Consider the following 21,931-nt stretch of genomic DNA (forward strand, 5'->3'; position numbering starts at 1 on the left):
CAGAAAGGAGAATAGTGGGTCTCAGTGGGTAATCAGTAGATTACTCACTTAAGGGCCTTCAAATATCAGGACCCACAAGTCTTTTCCCTTGGCCTGGTCAACTTTCCTCAGGGAAGAAAACTCTCAATTCCGGCCAGGCTCCTCTTCATAGTAAATCAAATGGTGGTTAAGTTCAATGTTTTAACTTATTTATGTATTTAGTTTCTGTAAACCACTCCCTTGATTAAAATATAAGCTATCTGAAGGCAGAGACTGGGAGGAGATTTTTTTTTAATATATATATATCCCCAGAGCCTAGACAAGTACAAATGTTAGCAGGCACTCAATAATTGCCTATTGAATAAATGAATCAAAGATTTACAGAGCACTTATTTCATAATCGTAAACTCAAAATTTAGTCTTTAAATTACCATGTGTGATATATTTCCATTTTACCAATTAGGTGGGGTATAGGGAGGTTAGGTAACCTGTCTGAATAAATGAAAGCAGAGCTACAATTCAAACACAGGGTGTGTGTAACTCCATGGTTCATCTTAACCACTATATTATACTGCTTTCTGTAGAGAAACTGTGTAATGTTAGTACCTGTCAGTAAGAATCTATGTGCTAATGATACAACCTGTAAGGTATAGTCTGCTGTAAACTGTTCTGTTGTTGTCGTTTAGCTGCTAGGTTGTGTCTGACTTTTTGTGACCCCATGGACTGTAGCTCGCCACTCTTCTGTCCATGAGATTTTGCAGGCAAGAATACTGGAGTGAGTTGCCATTTTCTTCTCCAGGGGATCTTCCCAACCCAGGGATGGAACCCACGTCTCCTGCACTGCAGGCAGATTCTTTACCACTGAGCCACCTGGGTAGCCCTATACTGTCCTAGTTAGATATAATTCAAATAGTAAAAAGCCTGAAGAGTATGTGTGTGGAGGGGCGAATGAATCCCTGCTATAGTGAAACCATGTTATTGATGCAAATGTATTACCTCTGAGAGTGGGGAAAGTTTCCTGACACAAAAATGGTTGGCAGAAAAACTGCTGGTTAAATTGTCTAATTCTGACTAACAAGCATTTACCATTTTCACCAGGACTATTTGCCTCCTTATGACTCCTCTGCTTGTTCTCCTCACACACAAAAGTAAAACAGCATGTGATATTAGAAAATACACTAACTAGTATTCAGAGGTATGAGTTCCAGTCCTGGCACTGATACTAACTGGCAGTGTGCTCTGTGATAAGCCATATAAAGAGAGAATAGTTTATTAGCAGTCATTTCCAAACTTTCAAGGTTATTTTATTTTATTTTATTTTAAATTTTATTTTATTTTTAAACTTTACATAACTGTATTAGTTTTGCCAAATATCAAAATGAATCCGCCACAGGTATACATGTGTTCCCCATCCCAAACCTCCCTCCCTCCTCCCTCCCCATTCCATCCCTCTGGGTCGTCCCAGTGCACCAGCCCCAAGCATCCAGTATCATGCATCGAACCTGGACTGGCAACTCGTTTCATACATGATATTTTACATGTTTCAATGCCATTCTCCCAAATCTTCCCACCCTCTCCCTCTCTCACAGAGTCCATAAGACTGTTCTATACATCAGTGTCTCTTTTGAAATACACAAACTTACTTTCTCTTGAAATACTGAAGATTTAACTTACCCTTTAAAAGTAATTAGATTACTACATTAGAATTTTGGCTTAGGAGTCTGTCAATCCATGCCTAAAAAATCTCTGGCATTTGAAGGCAAATGGTAACCTGATCATTTGTAATTTAGGGTTATCTCCCAGTATGACTGGTTCTTACAGTTGGAGCTAGCTTTTATGGAGACCGGCATCATAGTGCAGTGTTAAGTAGTATGGGCTGTGGAGCCTGACTGCCTAGATTCTATAACAGCTTCCTTGCTGTGGAACTTGAGTGACTTACATAAGGAAACTAATGCCAAGAAAGCGTACCTGTGATTATTACAGTAACTGCTACCTAATAGGATTAAGAACAATAACTAATCTATAAACTTACAATGATGTTCAAGACTGGATACAAAAGTTTCAAGGCACTATTAAACTGTAATGCTAAGCAATCTTGAGATACTCAAATTTTGTAAATTTTACCCATGAGGAAGCAAAAACCTATTTGGGGGGATTTGTTCTGGAAGCAAGATATTTTGCAAAATTCTCCCCATTTTCTAATACAGCAACTAGTTTGCTGGCCTCCAGAAAAGAATGTTTTCTCTTTTTTCAATAATTTTTTCTTTTTTAAACCAGGGTAGTATTTTGAAGTTTATATACAACTTCTTCTTTAGTTTTGCTATTTTCCAAATTACCAAATACTATATATTTATTGTAACAAGTGAAACAACCTTAAAGAGTACAATAAAGACAAAGCTAATTCTCTCTTCACATATCTATTTTTAATCCCACTCCCTAAAATAACCCATATTACCAATACAAATGCATCTTACAACTTCATTTTCTTTTCCTCAAAATTACTACAGATATGACACTCAAAAGCTTACCTCCAGATATATTGATGGTGGATTATGCTCCCCACCAAATTTGTCCAATAGGGCCTCTATATGTTCCTGTGTCAACTTAATCATTTGTTTGATATTCCACACCTAAAAAATATTTTAAAAGAATTTAAATACAAATCATTTAGAATATGAATTCTTTAGAATCTTTAGAATATGAATATGAAATACAAATCATTTAGAATATGAATATCTTAATATTCCTACTGAAATATTATTGTAACTGTCAGTGTTCCTTGAAATTTAGAGCTTAGAGATCTTGAGATGATTTATTTTAAGCTTCATCTTATACTAGTAATACAACATTTTCTCAACTATAAAACATTTAAGTAATACATGAGTATTCAGAACAAGCAGTTAAAATCTCTTTTTCACATTCCCCATATTTCTGGGTGTCCTGCCAAAAAGGTGTCCTGTTTATGGTCTGGTATACATTCTTCCATAACTTCTTTTTACTCAAAAAAACAAAAATACATACATATATAAAATAGACAAATACATACAAATATTACATATTAAAATATTCTCAACATTTGCTTTCTTCACCAAACAACATGCCTCAGAATTCTTTCCATGTCAATATGTATGTATTTTGCTTTTATTTTTTTTTAGTGTATTTAAGTATTTGTTCTTTCAATGTAGTTTCAGTTTTAATTAATTAATTTATTTATTTTACTTCGTTGCTATGCACAGACTTTCTCTAGTTGTGGTGAGCGGAGGGCTACTTTTCATTGTGGCGTGTGGGCTTCTCCTTCCAGTGGCTTTTTATTACAGAACACCGGCTCTAGGCACACAGGCTCAGTAGTTGTGGTGCAAGGGTTTAGCTGCTCCATGGCATGTGGAATCTTCCTGGACCAGGGATCAAATCCATGTCCCCTTCACTGGCAGATGGATTCTAATCCACTGTACCACCAAGGTAGTCCTATTTTACACCTTTTAAATGGCTGTATTACAACATCATAAGTTCAGACAAGACAACATTCATTTCACAATATTAGGACACTGCTTATTTCAATGGACTTCAAAGGTAACTTAAGGTTAGGTGGATACGAATGATTTTAGGAGAATCATTTCCAGATTTCCATTGTCTATTTGTATTCTTCCTAAATGATCTGCTTAAGAACTAGTTCTTTCTTCCTCTCCTTTAAAAATCACTATGTTGCAATTCTCCACTTTGTAAAAGAAAGGCAAAATTCTTATCCATCTCCAGTGCATCTACTAATGTGTACTCTTCTGAGCTATATAAACTTCAAACTACCTAACAAACAAGAAAAGAAGGGAAATCCCTTGACAAAAAAGGGGGAGGATATTAAGAGCAAGACCTTATTGTATCAGTGAAACAAATTCCTGGGAAGGTTTCAAGCCTTCTTCATTTATCTAGCCACCCAACTGAGAATTCAGAAGTCTAGTGGTCATAGTATAGGCACATATTACATGTTTAAGATAAATAACCAATCAGATCATTTTTTTTTCTTAGTGAAAAATGAGTTCAATTTATCTGAGTGGTGTGAGAACATGCTTTTTGCAAATTATACTACAGTATATACTGTCTACAGATACTCTCTATAAACTGAATGATTTAAATCTGTAATTTTATGGTGTGACTGAAAATGTATTTAACATAAATATACTCTAGAAATCATGGCCACTTAAATTATTTAAAGTTATAATGAAAAATGTGAGATAATTTTTTAAATGTACGAAGGAGAATAAATAAGCAAAGGGCACTTGGTTTATTTAATAATTCCTTCCTGAAGGACATTAGATTTCACCTCTCCCGGCTTTAAACAATGCTTCAAAATGGCTCTGAAATGCCTTTCTGGACAAAGGCAGAAGTTTTCCTTTTAGACAGTGAAGCACAGGACCTGGATTGAAGGATATGCACGTTTAAAGTCAGTATGGCAAATGGTCTTCCAAAAGGACAAAAGTACCAAGATACCTCCTATTAGGGTATCAGTCCACCCTTTCCCCACAATCCCACCAACAGTGTATATTATCAGACTTTAAAATTTTTCCTGATCTTAATGGGGGAAACGTGATCTTCTTGTTTCAATTTGTATTTCCCAGGAAGTTGAGCATTCTTCATGCTGATTGATCATTTAAATTTATGAAAAATTATCTATCCATATTCTTTCTCCCTTCTGTTTTTTTTCTTTTCAGTTTACAGATGCCCTTTATTCTGGATATTAATCCTTATTCTCCTACAAATGCTGCAGTCTTTCCTTCTTTTTACTTTGTCTCTTTAGTCATAGACAGTCTTGCTACTCAAAGCATGGTTCATAGACTACCAGCAGCATAATCTTCTGGAAGTTTGTAGGAGCAGCAGAATCTCAGGCCCCATTTCAAACTTACTGAACTTTAACAAAATGATCCTTATTAAAGTTTGAGAAGAAATGACAGAAGTTTCTAGTTTTTTTCTATAATCAGATATTACAATATTTTTCCTTTAAGAATCCTTGGCTAATTTCTCATATCCCCAGGAAGCATTAGTATGTCTTTTCTCTAGCTACATTTATTTCCCAAGTAATCTTATCTAATCTTGTGGCTTTATATATGTACTGATGAAGTCCAAATTTTCCAGCTCTGTTCTCTCAACTCAATGGTATTTTTCTTCATGTGCCTACTGTACATTCCTACATACTTATTAAGATAAGTAGTATTTCAAACTTAACATGTTCAAAAGTTAACTTGATATCTATCCACCAGGTCCTGTTTCAAAATGTTTTTCTTACAGTCGCTTCATCTCAGAAAATGACAAACTCCCTCTATGATGAGTTTACTGACCACCCAGGGCAGAAGTGCTTTATATTCGGAATTTGATATTCTAAAATTGATTATGTTTTTCATGTCTATTAGCTACTTTGAAATAAGAAATATGTTTTACTCATCTTTTATTCCCTCTCACTTATCTTGGTGTCTTAGTCATTACAAGTATTCAAAGTAGTGTTGGAGCTAAGATTTAAGCTTTCTTCAGAATAGGATAAGACAGAAAAATTAATCCTAGTTCAGCAATTCTTTACAGTCCAAGAAATTAAGTACTCTATTACCTACAGTCTCTCTTTTTTCTTTCCACCCTTGAAGTTCCACAGATAAAACTTGTGTAGTTAGGGTAAAGAACCATTCACTCAAAGAATGGGAGAAATGGGAAAAAAAAAAATTAGAGATGGCAAAGAGCATGCGAGAAATGAGGAGACTGAGCTGATTAGAACTGATTCCTTTTCTTCCTGGCAGTAGAAAATGCTAAGATTTGCATAATGCAGGGCCAAACCACAACTGCCTGAAAGGCAGGTTTCTTAACTTCCAAACAACAGTAATTTTATATCCAAAGAATGAAGAAAAATCACTATGATCACTCAGTTATAATTAGAAAAAATGAGTCTGAGCAAGCAAACTCTTTCAGATCTTACTAAAGAATAAGAAAAAAGAAACTGTGATTATGATAATACTTTGATGATACATTAAAAAGTAGAATAAAATATTGTAAAGTTAACAGTAGATATAGAGTTTTAGCTTAAAATATCTTCTTGAAAAAACAAGAAAAACTGTTACAACAATCCTAAAAGGGAAATGAAAGAATTAAAAACAACAAATTTCAAGAAAGGTACTAGAAGATTTCCTATCCTTTTTTTATTTCTTCAGCAGAACACAGCAATTAAAACCAAGTAATATTAGTAAAGGGCAAAGGCTAATAGAGTTCTACCAAGAGAATGCACTGGTCATAGCAAACACCCTCTGCCAACAATACAAGAGAAGACTCTACACATGGACATCACCAGATGGTCAACACTGAAATCAGACTGATTATATTCTTTGGCTGTATTCAGCCAAAGATGGAGAAGCTCTATACAGTCAGCAAAAACAAGACCAGGAGCTGACTGTGGCTCAGATCATGAACTCTTTATTGCCATATTCAGACTTAAATTGAAGAAAGTAGGGAAAACCACTAGACCACCCAGGTATGACCTTAATCAAATCCCTTACAGTATAAATTATATTATACAGTAGAAGTGAGAAATAAAATTATAATAAAATAAATAAATTTATAAATTTTATTTAAATAAATAAAATTATACAGTAGAAGTGAGAAATAGATTTAAGGGACCAGATCTGATAGACAGAGTGCCTGATGAACTATGGATGGAGGTTCATGACATTGTACAGAAGACAGGGAGCAAGACATCCCCAAGAAAAAGAAATGCAAAAAAGCAAAATGGCTGTCTGAGGAGGCCTTACAAACAGCTGTGAAAAGAAGAGAAGCGAAAAGCAAAGGAGAAGAGGAAAGATACAAGCATCTGAATGCAGAGTTCCAAAGAATAGCAAAGAGAGATAAGAAAGCTTCCTCAGCGATCAGTGCAAAGAAACAGAGGAAAATAATAGAATGGGAAAGACTAGAGATCTCTTCAAGAAAACCAGAGATACCAAGGGAACATTTCATGCAAAGATGGGCTCAATAAAGGACAGAAATGGTATGGACCTAACAGAAGCAGAAGATATTAAGAAGAGGTGGCAAGAATACACAAAAGAACTGTACAAAAAAGATCTTCATGACCCAGATAATCATGATGGAGTGATCACTCACTAGAGCCAGACATCCTGGAATGTGAAGTCAAGTGGGCCTCAGAAAGCATCACTTTCAACAAAGCTAGTGGAGGTGATGGAATTCCAGTTGAGCTATTTCAAATCCTAAAAGATGATGCTCTGAAAGTGCTGTACTCAATATGCCAGCAAATTTGGAAAAATCAGCAGTGGCCATAGGACTGGAAAAGGTCAGTTTTCATTCCAATCCCAAAGAAAGGCAATGCCAAAGAATGTTCAAACTACCACACAATTGCACTCATCTCACACGGTAGTAAAGTAATGCTCAAAATTCTCCAAGCCAGGCTTCAACAATACATGAACTGTGAACTTCCAGATGTTCAAGCTGGTTTTAGAAAAGGCAGAGGAACCAGAGATCAAATTGCCAACATTCGCTGGATGATGGAAAAAGCAAGAGTTCCAGAAAAACATCTATTTCTGCTTTATTGACTATGCCAAAGCCTTTGACTGTGTGGATCACAATAAACTGTGGAAAATTCTTCAGGAGATGGGAATACTAGACCACCTGACCTGCCTCTTGAGAAATCTGTATGCAGGTCAGGAAGCAACAGTTAGAACTGGACATGGAACAACAGACTGGTTCCAAATAGGGAAAGGAGTACGTCAAGGCTGTATATTGTCACCCTGCTTATTTAACTTCTATGCAGAGTACATCATGAGAAACACTAGGCTAGATGAAGCACAAGCTGGAATCAAGACTGCCGGGAGAAATATCAATAACTTCATATATGCAGATGCAACCACCCTTATGGCAGAAAGTGAAGAAAAACTAAAGAGCCTGTTGATGAAAGTGAAAGAGAGTGAAAAAGTTGGCTTAAAGCTCAACATTCAGAAAACAAATATCATGACATCTGGTCCCATCAACTCATGGCAAACAGAGAAACAGTGGAAACAGTGGCAGGCTTTATTTTTTTGGGCTCCAGAATCACTGCAGATGGTGACTGCAGCCATGAAACAAAAAGATGCTCACTCCTTGAAAGAAAAGTTATGACCAACCTAGACAGCATATTAAAAAGCAGAGACATTACTTTGCCAACAAAGGTCCTTCTAGTCAAGGCTATGGTTTTTCCAGTAGTCACATATGGATGTGAGAGTTGGACTGTGAAGAAAGCTGAGCGCCGAAGAATTGATGCGTTTGAACTGTGGTATTGGAGAAGATTTTTGAGAGTGCAAGGAGATCCAACCAGTTCATCCTAAAGGAAATCAGTCCTGAATATTCATTGGAAGGACTGATGCTGAAGCTGAAACTCCAGTACTTTGGCCACTTGATGCGAAGAGCTGACTCATTGGAAAAGACCCTGATTCTGGGAAAGATTGAGGGCAGGAGGAGAAGGGGATGACAGAGGATGAGATGGTTGGATGGTATCACTGAATCAATGGACATGAGTTTGAGTAAACTCCAGGAGTTGGTGATGGACAGGAGGCCTGGCGTACTGCAGTCCATGGGGTCGCAAAGAGTTGGACACAACTGAGCGATTGAACTGAACTAAATGTTAGTAAACAACCAATCATTTCTCACAACTTTACAAATGGCAAATTTCACTCTCCAAAAAACCTGAATTTTAAAAAAAAGTCTATGCTAAAATATAATGCATAAGGACTGCTACGGAAAGAAATGAAGGGTGGCAATGGCAGAAAGAAAACTATAGGCACTGATGCCCTTCCTCCCAACAAGAAGGTATCAGGTTCAAATCAATGGTTTCTATCAAATCTTTAAGGAAACACACTATTAATTAATAGGTGATAGTACATATAAAAAAGAAAACCTTTCAAATTCATTTTATGAAGCTAGCAAAATCCAGGTGTCAAAACTTGACAAAAACAAAAAAATAAAGCCACAAAATAATCTAACCTGTGAGGACAAACTCAAATATAACTCAGTACTATATATGTATTTTTTAATGCAGGACTAGAGATCTCTTTTAATATAGGACTAGAGCTCTCTTCAAGAAAATTCGAGATACCAAGGGAACATTTCATGCAGAGATGAGCACAATAAAGGACAGAAATGGTATGGACCTAACAGAAGCAGAAGATATTAAGAAGAGATGGCAAGAATACATGGAAGAACTATACAAAAAGGATCTTCATGACCCAGATAACCACGATGGTCTGATCACTCACCTACAGTCAGACATCCCGGAATGATAGGGACTCTGGGAAGCTCATGTACACATTGCTGTATTTAAAATGGATAACCAACAAGGACTTATTGTATTGCACAGGGAACTCTGTTTAATGTTATGTGCCAGCCTGGATGGGAGGGGGGTTTGATGGAGAATGAATACATGTATATGTATGGCTGAGTCCCTTTGCTGTTCACCTGAAACTATCATAACATTGTTAATTGACTATACATCAGTACAAAATAAAAAGGTTATAAAGTTTTAAGTAAAGTAAGATAAGTAAAACAGACTCATGTCTGAATAAATCCTAGTTTTCATGGATAAATTTCAGAAATTCAGAGTTGAAAAGAAAACCCTAAATGGTTCCTACAAAATAACTAGAATTAATATCAGACTTTTGATCAGCAACATGAAAAGAGAAAGTAGATTACTTGTTGCCTAAGACTGGTGCATTAGTGGGAATGCGGAATGACTGCTGTCTGGGGGATTCTCTTTGGGGTGATGAACATGTTCTACAGCGACTGGGGTGACAACTGCACAACTCTGGGAACATATTAAAAACTGCTGAAACACACCCTTTAAACGGATGCATTCTATGATATCTGAATTACATCTCAATAAAGCTGTTACACAGAAAAAACAATGGAGTAATGTTTTCACTGTCCTATATAAAAATGATCTGAACCTAGAATTCTACCCTCAGGCAAACTACCAATCAAGCATGAGGGTAAATGAAACCTTTTTGGTCATGTAATGTCTCAAAAATTTACCTCAATAGGATTCACAAGTCTGAAAACACGCTTATGTTTTAACTTAGCAATTTCACTTCTAGAAATTTTTACCAATCTGCCACAAAACTAGAAAAACATAGTAGGTCTATTTATAAAGATAAGTGATTCACTAGGTGAAAAAACATCAACTGATTTAAAATTTGGCACTATCTTTACATTTTAATACCACAAAACAAGCACAAAGCAAAAACTGAAGCTGCTTTCCCACCCCCTACCAAAAAGACATTACATAAAAAGTTATCTTTTAAAGTAGAGAATTAAAGATAGCAAAAGTGATAACAAAAAGCAGTCAGAACAACTAGACATAAGGTATGGTTATGAAGAGTCCTGAAAGTCATGGTAAGTTGCTTTCATTTTATTCTAAGATATGAGAATTTGAATTTTCAAAAGCAGACGTACGTGTGTCATAACCTGATATTTTATTACTGACAATTATCCTCTCATTTTATAGATGAGAACATTGTGGCACAGAGGTGTTTGTTAAATTAGATATGGGAGAAGAATGAGAGAAATAAGAATCAAAGCTGACCCCAAAATTTTGAGTAGGTAACAGGATGGACAGTGACACCATTTACTGAAGTGGGGAATCTCTAGGGGAAGAAATCAAGTATTATATTACCTAAAAGAGAGGTTAATTAAATGATCAAGTAGGCAGCTGGCTATGCATTTCAGCACTCAGGAAGAACTATGAGGCAGGATATATATTTAGGTGTCACAGAATGCTAATAAGGAAATCTCCAACAGAGTATAGGCAAAGAAGACTCAACCCTTAGACCCCACCAAAATTTAGAAGATTGATAAAGAATAGAGTCCACAAAAATGACTGAGAAGAAACAGACACTGAGGTAGGAGAAAAACTTGATTCAATGAAGCTAATTTATTAGATAATAACAGGAACAAGAAATAGTAGACAGAAGACAGAAGAATGAAATATAAGTATCTGTATATGGCACCCCACTCCAGAACTCCTGCCTGGAGAATCCCAGGGACGGGGGAGCCTGGTGGGCTGCTGTCTATGGGGTCACACAGAGTCGGACACGACTGAAGTGACTTAGCATATAGTTTGTCATCATGTTTATATGTATTTGCATATGTATCAGGGCTGGCAGATAATAGAGTATGTTTGTAGGCTGGAGGGAAAATCCAACCGAAAGACAGAAACTGATGATGTGTAAAGAGATGCCAGCTGCAGGAAAGAAGCCCTAGAGACACTAAGAAGAGATGGAACCTGAGTCACAAGAAGTGGAATTAGACTGGCAGGGAAGGTCTCTTAATAACAAGAGAAAGGAAGACTGAGAACCTGAAGACCAATGCAGTTAGGTTTGCAGATACAGTGATGCAAAGATGATGACAGCTGCATCCAATCTCTCAATCAAGTTTGAGGTGAGGTCCATAGATAAGAGTGGGGGCTGTGAGAGGTTTGCAATGAGTGGAAACACAGTATTAATACGGAAAGTGAAGGAGTAGCAGCACTGCCAGACACTGTTGAAACCTGGTTGATGTTCGTGGCATAAATTCAGAGCAGTACATTCAGCTGCCTGAGTGCAAGCAGAGAGGCAGTGGCCAGTTGGTATTTTGTTCTGCCCATAAATGGGGAGAGGGACTAGACAGTCAAGGATATTATTAATTCTTACAGGCATTCCTTACTAAAATCTTCGTCCTGAAGTCTGTGAGTTGTGAAGAAAGTTTACTTGAGAAGGCTGAAGAAGGGCTATAATCAAGGGCAAGACAGATATATGCAACTTTTCTGAGCTTAAGAAAGAGGTTGAGGATTTAAAAGTTTGTTGAACACAGTTTCACAATGACTTTGGCCAGTGGACAGCGAGAAATAAAAATAGGAAAGTGGTACTCATGAAATCAACAAATAGAAAATGTCCTGACTTTGAGTTAAGCTTGGAAATTAAAATTATCTAAAACAGAATAAGTGAATCAAACCATTTCTTCTGGCTGATTAAGAGTAAGTAAACCCTAACATTTCCAGGATCTTGATAAAGCACAAAAGAAAACAGCACATAAATGAATTATTCTAAACTGTCCATAAAATTGTCTACTAATTTACTTAGCTTTTAAACTGAAAGTTCAACAGCTCCTAACCACTACTATTCAAAATGGTCCTTAGGAAACAGATCAAATATTTGCCACATACATATAACTGAATTAAATGAAATTATATTTGGAGTAGGAATAAAACTGAATGAAAATGCAGATTCATATCATGTGAAACAGATGCAGTAGAGATTCGGGACTTTCAACTGCAAATACTTTTGCGTATCTTAAAAATATACCATGGCTTCTGCTACTAATTCTGATACAACTCCCCAGTCATAATTTTCTTTCACTGTAAATCTCCTATCCCAAAGCACTTTCTGTTTCCATGGGGAACACTTCTGTGTGCCACATCCTAAAATCAAAGATTTGTGGGAAAACACTGTCACAAATAAATAACTGGGGCATAATCGCCTATAAGGGCCATAAGTTCAGTAAAGTTGAGATCTGTTACACATCAATCACTGTTTTAGTCCTAGCACTTAAGTGTTCCAGCAAGAAGCAGGTTTTTATAGGTGCTGGCTACCTGAAAATATAAAAAATTCTATATTCTGGGTAAGCTCAGACTGATGAAATCACAATTCAAGATTATAACATGATTCCACACTGAAACAAGTTATGTATGCAGATAGACATAAATAGATGCCAAGCATAAATTTGATATTGATGAAGCAAGTAAGTTTAAAAAGGTTATGTCTGGAGTAAAATACTTGTAAGTGATATGACTGACGATGATTTACTTTCCAAAATATATAAAGAGCTCATACATCTCAATATCAGAAAAACAAACAACCCAATCAAAAAACGGGCAGAAGACCTAAACAGACATTTCTCCAAAGAAAACATACAGATGGTAAACAGGCACATAAAAACATACTCAACATTGCTAGTTAGTAGTGAAATGCAAATCAAAACTACAATGAGGTATCATCTCACACCGGTCAGAGCGGCCATCATCAAAAAGTCTACAAATAATAAATGCTGGAGAGGGTGTGGAGAAAAGGTAACCCACCTACACTGTGATGGGAGTGTACACTGGTGTAGCCACTATGGAGAACAAAATCAGAGTTTCTTAAAAAACTAAAAATAGAGTTACCATATGATCCAGCAATCCCACACCTGGGTATATATCAGGAAAATATGAAAACTCTAATTTGAAAAGATACATGCACCCTAATGTTCATCGCAGAACTGCTTACAATAGCTAAGACATGGAAGCAACCTAAGTGTCCATCAACAAATGAATGGATAAGGAAGATGTGATAAAAATACACAGTGGAATATTACTTAGGTATAAAAAGGAGTGAAATAATACCATTTGCCACAACACAGATGAACCTAGGGATTATCATACTTAATGAAGTAAGTCAGACAAAAACTACTCACCACTACTATTCAAAACAATCTTCAGTAAACATATGATACCATATGATATCTCTTATATGTGAAATCTAAAGAAATGATACAAATGAACTTATTCATAAAACAGAAACAGATTCACAGACATAGAAAGCATATTTAGAGTTACCTGAGGTGAGGGATAAATTAGGAATTTAGATTAATAGATACACACTACTATATATAAAACAGATAAACAACAAGGACCTACTATATAGCACTGGGAACTCTATTATCTTGTAATAAGCTATAATAGAAATGAAACCTGGAAAGGAATATCACTTTGCTAGACATCTGAAACTAACACAACACTGTATTGGTAAATCAACTATACTTTACTCAGTCAACAGACTATGTCAGTAAGTAAAATAAAAATGTTAAGTGAAAATAAGCACTAAAATAGGTTAAGTTGCCACCTAATCATAGTTCTTACCTCATAGGAAAACATCAAGAATTTAGTGAGATATTTTATAAAACATTGAGCATATTGCTTAACAAATGATTGAAAATATAATTATTAGTTACTAATGTTATCATCAAATGTTTAAATATCAGAAGCTCCATAAAGGAGCCATTTTCCAGGGAAGGTGTGCAATCAGAATAGGCTACATTATACTCTGTTAAGGACCTCCCATCTCTGTAGTTACAATCAGGAAAAAAAAAAGACTCTCCCATCTCTGTGCCTTGAAACAAAATAAGTTTAGTTTTCATTCATGCTATATGTCTACTTCAGGTAGGAGGGGAAGCCCTGTTTATTGCAGTCATACAGGGATGCAGGTTAACAGAGCAGTAGTCACTGTTTTTAATAATGTTAATCACCAGGCTGGATAGAAAAAAAAAAACAAAAACTCTGGAGGGTTTGACACTGGCAACTAGACATGGGGTATGTCACCTGAGGTGATACAGGTCATATTTATAACAAAAAGAATAGAACTAGTCACATGCCTTCTTTGTGACCAGGTAGGAAAACTGGATATGTGTAAAGAGCACAAAGGACTACTAGGGAAGGCTAATTTATCTAGAAATCCATAGGTACAACAAAACTACAGAAAAACAGTCTGAGACTTGGGCTTAGGAAGAATGATTACTAGATGTCATGGGAGAAATGAAGAAATTTATTATTACATCAAACACTTCTACATTTTAATGGTCTCTGAATACACTGCTCCTTCTGCTAGAACATTCTTTTCTTCCATTAGCCACACCATCTCACAACATAACCAAATGGGCAACTAGGTTTTTTCCTCTGAAGTCTTTAATGTGAACAAAAACTATAAGCCCCAAACACACTGATTAGCACATACTTAAGCTGATTCATATAGAAATAAACAATACAATCATAAGAAATCTGAGATACAATTTTAAGTAACATTTATCCAGGAAACTGAAAAACTTGAAATTTAATGTTGTTCTTTTCTCCCAATCATAAAAGAGAAAAAATCAGGTAGCAAAATAGCTATCTATAAAGAAGAAATAATAAACATAAATTAGGATTTCCTTGATCCATAATAATTATATTAACACCTGACTTCTGATGACACACACTGCCACCTGGCCACAGGAAGGACACATTATACAAGATGGGCTAATCATGTACTTCATCCCACTAGACTAGGTAATTGAGTATTGTGGGCACATGATTCTAGTTAGGAACAATTAAATTCTTTCCCAGCAATTTTCCTAAAATGCAGCCTTCCTGACTATTATGTGTGGCTATCTATCTGTTCTTCACTATACTCATATGACTATAGTCATTTAAGTGGAAGCAAATGAACCTAGGGCTACACAGAACCACGCTTTCTAGCACACAGGAAAGTCTATCTCCAACAGAAGATAAGGAGCAGATATTTAGAAACAAGTAGAAAAAGGTGGGAAATAATTAGAATTCACTGGTACTGGACAACCTAAGGTCCACTTGACTGATTCCTGTAGCTCAACTAATTACTTTAGTATATTTCCCATAAATTTCCCTCTTTTTGATTAAGCTGAATGAGTTAAGTTTCTGTTTTGACCAACACTGTTTTTGCCAAATAATTTATTTAAAAGAAGAGTTTGGTTTAGTCTCCATTGGCTGAAGACACCAGAGACCAGATTCCCTGTAGATGATAGGAAAACTAGGAAGAAATGCATCTGGCTACAAACATGCCCATCTAATTCAAGCTTCATAATGAATTCTGTGATTGGCTGGAAAGCCCAGATAAAAGGCTCAAATTAATTAACACTGAAAAACAGACACATGAAAGAAATTTTCATAAGCTAGAGGTATCCACTATTCTGGTCATGTGAAAGGTTATATAAATAGCTCTATTCAATGTGTTATGAACAGACGTTACCTGTGCTAATGATTTTTAAAAATCTGATAAGCAATAATCCTTATAAATTCAAGTAGCCAAATCAAGTTACCAAGTATAAACTGAAAAAGATAAAAACATTTAACACAAGGAGGTAACTTTCACTGAAACTTGATATAGTCAATAGATCTTATTTACATATATTCAACAAAAAACAAAATGAAGAAGGAGAGGGAGAGAGAGGTGAAGGGTAAAGGGAAGAGAAATCATGAACCTGTACCTCTGAGCATGGCAGGGCAGTGATGAATATCTGAGCAGAGATTAAAAGACAGGCAACCAGAGGCCTCTTTTTGTCATCAGGGTATAGGATAAAAAATCGGTTACAGAGCATTTAGAAAACATTTCCTAACAGGGATTATAAACCTACCACAAAATAAAGCTATGATAGTGACAAAGAACTTAAGACTGTTCTGACATCTGTTGAAACCTTATTCTGCTTAAACTTTTATTTTCTTTGATCAAAGAAATGAAGTTAATAATTCTTTCCTTTATATACTTAAGGAATCTATTGTGATAATCAAGTAACAATAAACCATTTTCTATGAGTTACAATATGAAGATGTACATGTTTGTTTTATATTAACTTTTAAGAAAGTTTAAAATAAAAACAGATCTCAAACATATTCAAAACTACATTTTAAAAGGATAAGTTAAAACTTTAAAGGGAAAAAAAGCAACTGAACTCTTTCTCATTAATATTATTAGTTCAGTCTATTTATGATAGTTCTCAACTTTGCTTAACTAATAGCAGAAGGCCCTACTTGAAAGTATACACATCTCCCAGGGTCTAGGTAATCTTAGCATCAAAAGTGCTTTCAGGTAGCTCCCTTTACTCCCAAATCTTCAGTGAGATCACCTTTCTGATGCAGGTAACTTCAAAAAAGGGCTTCAGTCTATCTTCCAACTAGGATGCTATAAGTTTTTGCTCTCCTGAACACAGTCACGGCAAAAAAAAAGAAAAAAAAAAAAAAAAAAAGAGTGAGGGAGAGGAGAGAATCACAAAGAACACTTCTTTGCCTCATTGTGAACTTATATGACTATCATTCCCTAATCAGATTAATTCTCTTAACATAATATTCAAAACATCCAGCAAACAATTCAAAATTACTCAGCATACAAGGAACTAGGAAAACCCCCAAGTCACATGGAAAAGACAAGCAAAAATTACAAACCCCAAGATGACTCAGATGTTGGAGTTAGCTGACAAAAACTTTAAAGCAACTTTAATAAAAATGCTTCAACAAGCAATCAATAATACTCTAGAAGTCAATGGAAAACTAGAGTCTCGGGAAACAACAGAAGACAGTAAGAATTACAATAACAAAAATTAAAAAACTCGAAGGATGGGCTCAACAGCAGAATGAAGATAGAGGAGTCAGGGAGCATGAAGGCAGATCAACTGAAATTATCCAGTTTTAACAGAAGAAAAAAAAAAAGAGATCAAAAATTTTTTAAAAACTTGGGGTTCTACAGGACAATAACAGTAAGGTCTAACATTTATGTCACTGACTTCCAAAAGAAAAGGAGAATGAAGCAATAAAAAATATGTGAAGAAATACTGGTTGAAATCTCCTCAAATTTGACAAAACACATAAAACTACAGATTCCGAAAGATGAGTCCCAAAATGGGTAAGTACACAGAAATGCATATGACACACATCAAGTGTTGAAAACTAAAAACAAAGTGTTATCTTGAAAGCAGAGATAAATGACCCATAAACTACAAGGGAATAATATTTCAGATGACTACAGGTGTCTCAAAAGAAACCATGAAGGCAGAAAGTAGTAGCACAGCATTTTACAGTATTAAAAAAACTGTCAACCTAGTATTTTATACCCAGTGAAAATAGCTCTCAGCAATGAAGTAAAATAAAGATATATTCAGATAAATAAAAACAAAAAAAAATTCTGCTGCCAAAAGAATTACTAAAAGAAATTCTTCAAACAAGAGAAATTGTATCAAAAGGAAACCTTAAAGAGCAGGAATGAAGAACAAAACAAAAAAAAAGGTAAATATCTGGGTAAACACAATACATTAATCCCCTCCTCTTACACTCTTTAAATATGTTTAATAGTTGAAAGAAAAATTTATAGCATTTCCTAATGAGACTTTCCATAAAGGAAATGTAACATGCAAGACAAGGATAACAGAAAGGAGTTATTGGTGGTGGTGGGGGGGGTGGGGATAAAGAGACCTATATAGTAGTAATATTTCCATAATCCACTTAGGGGAGTAGAGAATTTATTCTAAGCAGACAATGAAAACTTTAGTATATATACTGTAATTGCCAGAGTAACCACTAAAGAAACTACTGAGAGGTATAACTAAAAATAAACACACTAGGTAAATTTAAAATGGAATACTAAAAGAATGTTCAAATAACCTAAGAGAAGGCAGGAAAGGAGAAACAGAGTAATGAAAAACAGAGGAAACTAACAGAAAATGAATTACTAAACTGGTTAACCTAAATCAAAACATACTGGGCTTCCCTGGTAGCTCAATGGTAGAGAATCCACCTGCCAATGCAGGAGACATGGGTTCGATCCCTGATCCATGACGATCCCACATGCCACAGAGCAACTAAGCCTGTGCACCACAACTACTGAGCCTGTGCTCCAGAGCCAGAAGCTGCAACCACTGAGGCTATATGCCACAACTACTGAAGCCCATGTTCCCTAGAGCCTGTGCTCCATAGAAAGAGAAGCTACTGTAATGAAAAGCCGGTGTACCACATCTAGAGAGTAGTCCCCTGCTCACTTGTCGTAACTAGAGCAAAGTCTGTGCAGCAACAAAGACCCAGCAGAGCCAAAAATAAGTACACAAATAAACTTTTAAAAATATATCATTATATTACATGTAAATAGTGTACAGATACAAATTAAAAGATAAAGACCATCAGAAGGGATGAAAAAATCTAAATACACAGTTTCTACCAGCAATTCACTTTAAATATGCATTAGAATCACTCAAAGGGCTTCTTAAAATACAGACTGCAGAGTATCAAGCTCAGAGTTTCTGATTCAGTAAGTCTACAGGAGAGTCTTCATTTTTAAGATTCCCATGTAATGCTGCTGCTGCTGGTATGGGCATCACACTTTGAGAACCAGTTATTTAAAAGAATGTTTCAAAATTCTAAAAAAGTTATGTTAAAAGATATGAGATCAGTTTTCTATAGATGTTGATTTCCAGTTTTACTAATCATCTCTCTCAAATGTACGAACAGTACATGGGTGATGGACATACTTTGGTTCCTTCTGTGTCTGAAAATATCTTGATGAGGTATGGGATTCTTAATCACAGCTGTTGTTTACCTCTCAGTGTTGCCATTGTTGACCTGATAATCCTTCCTTTTTGTTCTATCTGAGCTTTCTTTCTAAGCTTCTGATCATCTTTATCCCTAATATTCAGTAATTTCACTACAAAGTATAACTTCTGCTTATTATTCTGCCTTTCAGTATACAGATTCAAGTCTTTCTTCAGGTCAGGATACAGTTTTCTATTATTCAGTTAACTATTACTTCCTTGCTTTCTTCCTTCTAGAAATCTATTAATTCATGTTAGATTTCCTTAGTCTATCTTCTAAATCACTTACATTTTTACTAATGAATTCAACTTCTGTGTATTTTCTTTTTATTGATTAACAGTTTATGTACCAAACACTATTCTGGGCTTTAGGCATGTAACAAAGCTCCTGCCCTCATGGAGTATACACTCTATTAAGGGAACAAATAAACAAGAAAATAAATGCATAATTTCCAGCAGTGAATCAATGCTTTGAAAAAAATTCAATCAAGGTAAAAGACAGTAGGGAGAGGCTCTTTTGCTTTATTTCTAAAATTTTATTTATTTATTTATTTTGGCCACACCACGACCATGTGGCATGTGGAATCTTAATTCCTTGACCACAGATAGAATTAGTGCCCCCTGCTGTGGAAGTGTAGAGTCTTAACCACAGGACAACCAGGGAAGTCCCAAGAAGGCTCTTTCAGAAACCGTAGGCTTGTGGTTAGGAAAGGTCTTGTCAAAGAGGTAGTAATATTTGAACAGATATGAGAATAAAGTGAGAAAGCTGGTGAAAATATTCTTCAGGTAGAGGAAAAATAGCAATTAATGAAAAAAGTCCTAGGTTACAAGTATGCTTGGAGTATTCTACAAACAACAAGAAAGCCAGTGAGGCTGATGTGATGTAAGAAAACGCATACAGTGCAAGACAATAGCTCTCAAACTTTATGAGTATGCTCTCATGATCCCTTTACACTCTTAAATTATTGAGGATCCCCCAAGCTGCTGTTTCTGTGAGTTATATCTAATGATATTTGCCCTATTAAGAAATCAGACTGGGAAATTATTTTTAAAATTATTTGAATAAAACTGTCATGTGTTAAACAACTTTTTTTTAAAACAAAAAACAAGTCCACTGTCCAAAACAAAAAATTTAGTGAGAAGAATGGCACTGTTTTACATTTTTGCCATTCTCTTTAATGACTAGTTTAATAGAAGGTAGCTGGATTATCATACCAGTTTCTACATTAACTTGTAACAATAACACAGATCATGTAGCATATGGAAACTTGATTCTACAGTCAGGAGAATGAGAGAGAAAAAGGTAAATATCACCCTAGTATTATTAATAGTTTTGGCCTTACAGATCTCCTGAACCCTTGGACCACATTTTGAGAATCACAGTCTAGAAGATGAAGCTATAGAAGCTGGTAGGGGCCAGATTATATAAACCTTGAAACCACAGTTTAAAGTTTGGGTTTTAAGTGTAGTTTTCTAAGCAAATGAGTAACATTATATAAATTACATTTTAAATAATTACTCCTACTGGTATGTACAGAACAAAATATAAGGGGGCAACATCAGTTGGAAGATTACTGCAATAACTGGGGAGATGACAGCAGTGAGGACTAAGACGGTGGCAAAGTAAACAGTGAGAAGTTGCCTGGTTTAAGAGGCACACAAAACCCCTACATATGAACGAGTTCCGTTCCAAGAGTGTGTTCATAACTCCAACAAAATTAGCCGATGTAACCAAGTAACACAATCACCTATATAGGACTGTACTGTAATGGGCTTATAATACTTTTCACAGAAACGATACATAAAAAAACACAAAAAATAAACATTTTTAATCTCAGAGTACAGTACAACAGCTGGCATACAGAGGCTGGTAGCAAGTGAACAGGCAAGAATTACTGCCTGGAGGAGGAAGCAGGGGCTGGGAGATGGTAAAGATGTCAACAATAGGACTTTCACACATTGCACATGCACATATCTTAAAGTTCGCTACTAGAAGGTTACTATGCTGAAGACTTACTGTATTTCAAAGGTAGAGCCAATGGAGCTCACTGGAAAAGTGGATTTCAGATGTGAAGAAAAAAGATCTTACTTGATCTTTCAGAACACATATTCAGTTCTGAGCAGTGGTTTCTCTTTTTCAGTTTCAGGTCCAAAAGTTATACATTTGGAAATTAGTACAAGAGAAAATTATCTTGGTTCCATGTTTGAAATACATCCTGGATCAGATTACTTCTTACTACTTCCCCTGCTAGTCCAAGCTACCATCATCTCTCCCCTAGAATCTCCACTAATTTGTTCACTGAACGCACGGATGATTAAAATAAAAAGAAAACAGGCAACTGTGGATAATGCATTACCATATGGTTGCAGAATTAAAAACATGTAACTCCACTCAGAACACCATTAATCAAACAAAAAACTTAAACCCTATATCAAAATATAGGCATATGAATATATTTATATGCTTTAAATTAAAATATGTATCTCCTTCTTTCCTTAAATAATTTTCCATTTTAACCATTTTCAATTAACAACCTTTATCAATCAACTGGCACTGACTGCATGATCAACTTAAATAGCAAACGTAACTAGCAGGATAGCTTTTCATTTGCTTTAAATACAAATGAGATCACAACCTAATGGACTGCAAGTTCAATGACTACAGCTATGGAGATAATACACAGTAATAATCAATGAAAAATCCAGTAAACCTTAAACTGACAAAATCTTCAAGTAAAAAATACTATGAATATATGTATGTGTATATACAGGATACACACACACACACACAAATCCC

General features: G+C 35.5%; 1 protein-coding gene across 9 annotated transcripts in view; it reads right to left on the bottom strand.

Moving 5' to 3' along the window:
- Positions 1-21,931, bottom strand: part of BRAF (B-Raf proto-oncogene, serine/threonine kinase) — a 165,952-nt gene that overhangs the window by 96,937 nt on the left and 47,084 nt on the right. For all 9 annotated transcript variants that reach the window (XM_044946961.1, XM_044946962.1, XM_044946957.1 and 6 more), the window contains one exon: positions 2,508-2,609. In XM_044946961.1, the coding sequence (XP_044802896.1) occupies positions 2,508-2,609 (102 nt within the window). The remainder of the gene's footprint in view (positions 1-2,507; positions 2,610-21,931) is intronic.

This window comes from Bubalus bubalis, chromosome 8 (genome assembly GCF_019923935.1).
Source record: "Bubalus bubalis isolate 160015118507 breed Murrah chromosome 8, NDDB_SH_1, whole genome shotgun sequence".
Taxonomy (NCBI): domain Eukaryota; kingdom Metazoa; phylum Chordata; class Mammalia; order Artiodactyla; family Bovidae; genus Bubalus; species Bubalus bubalis.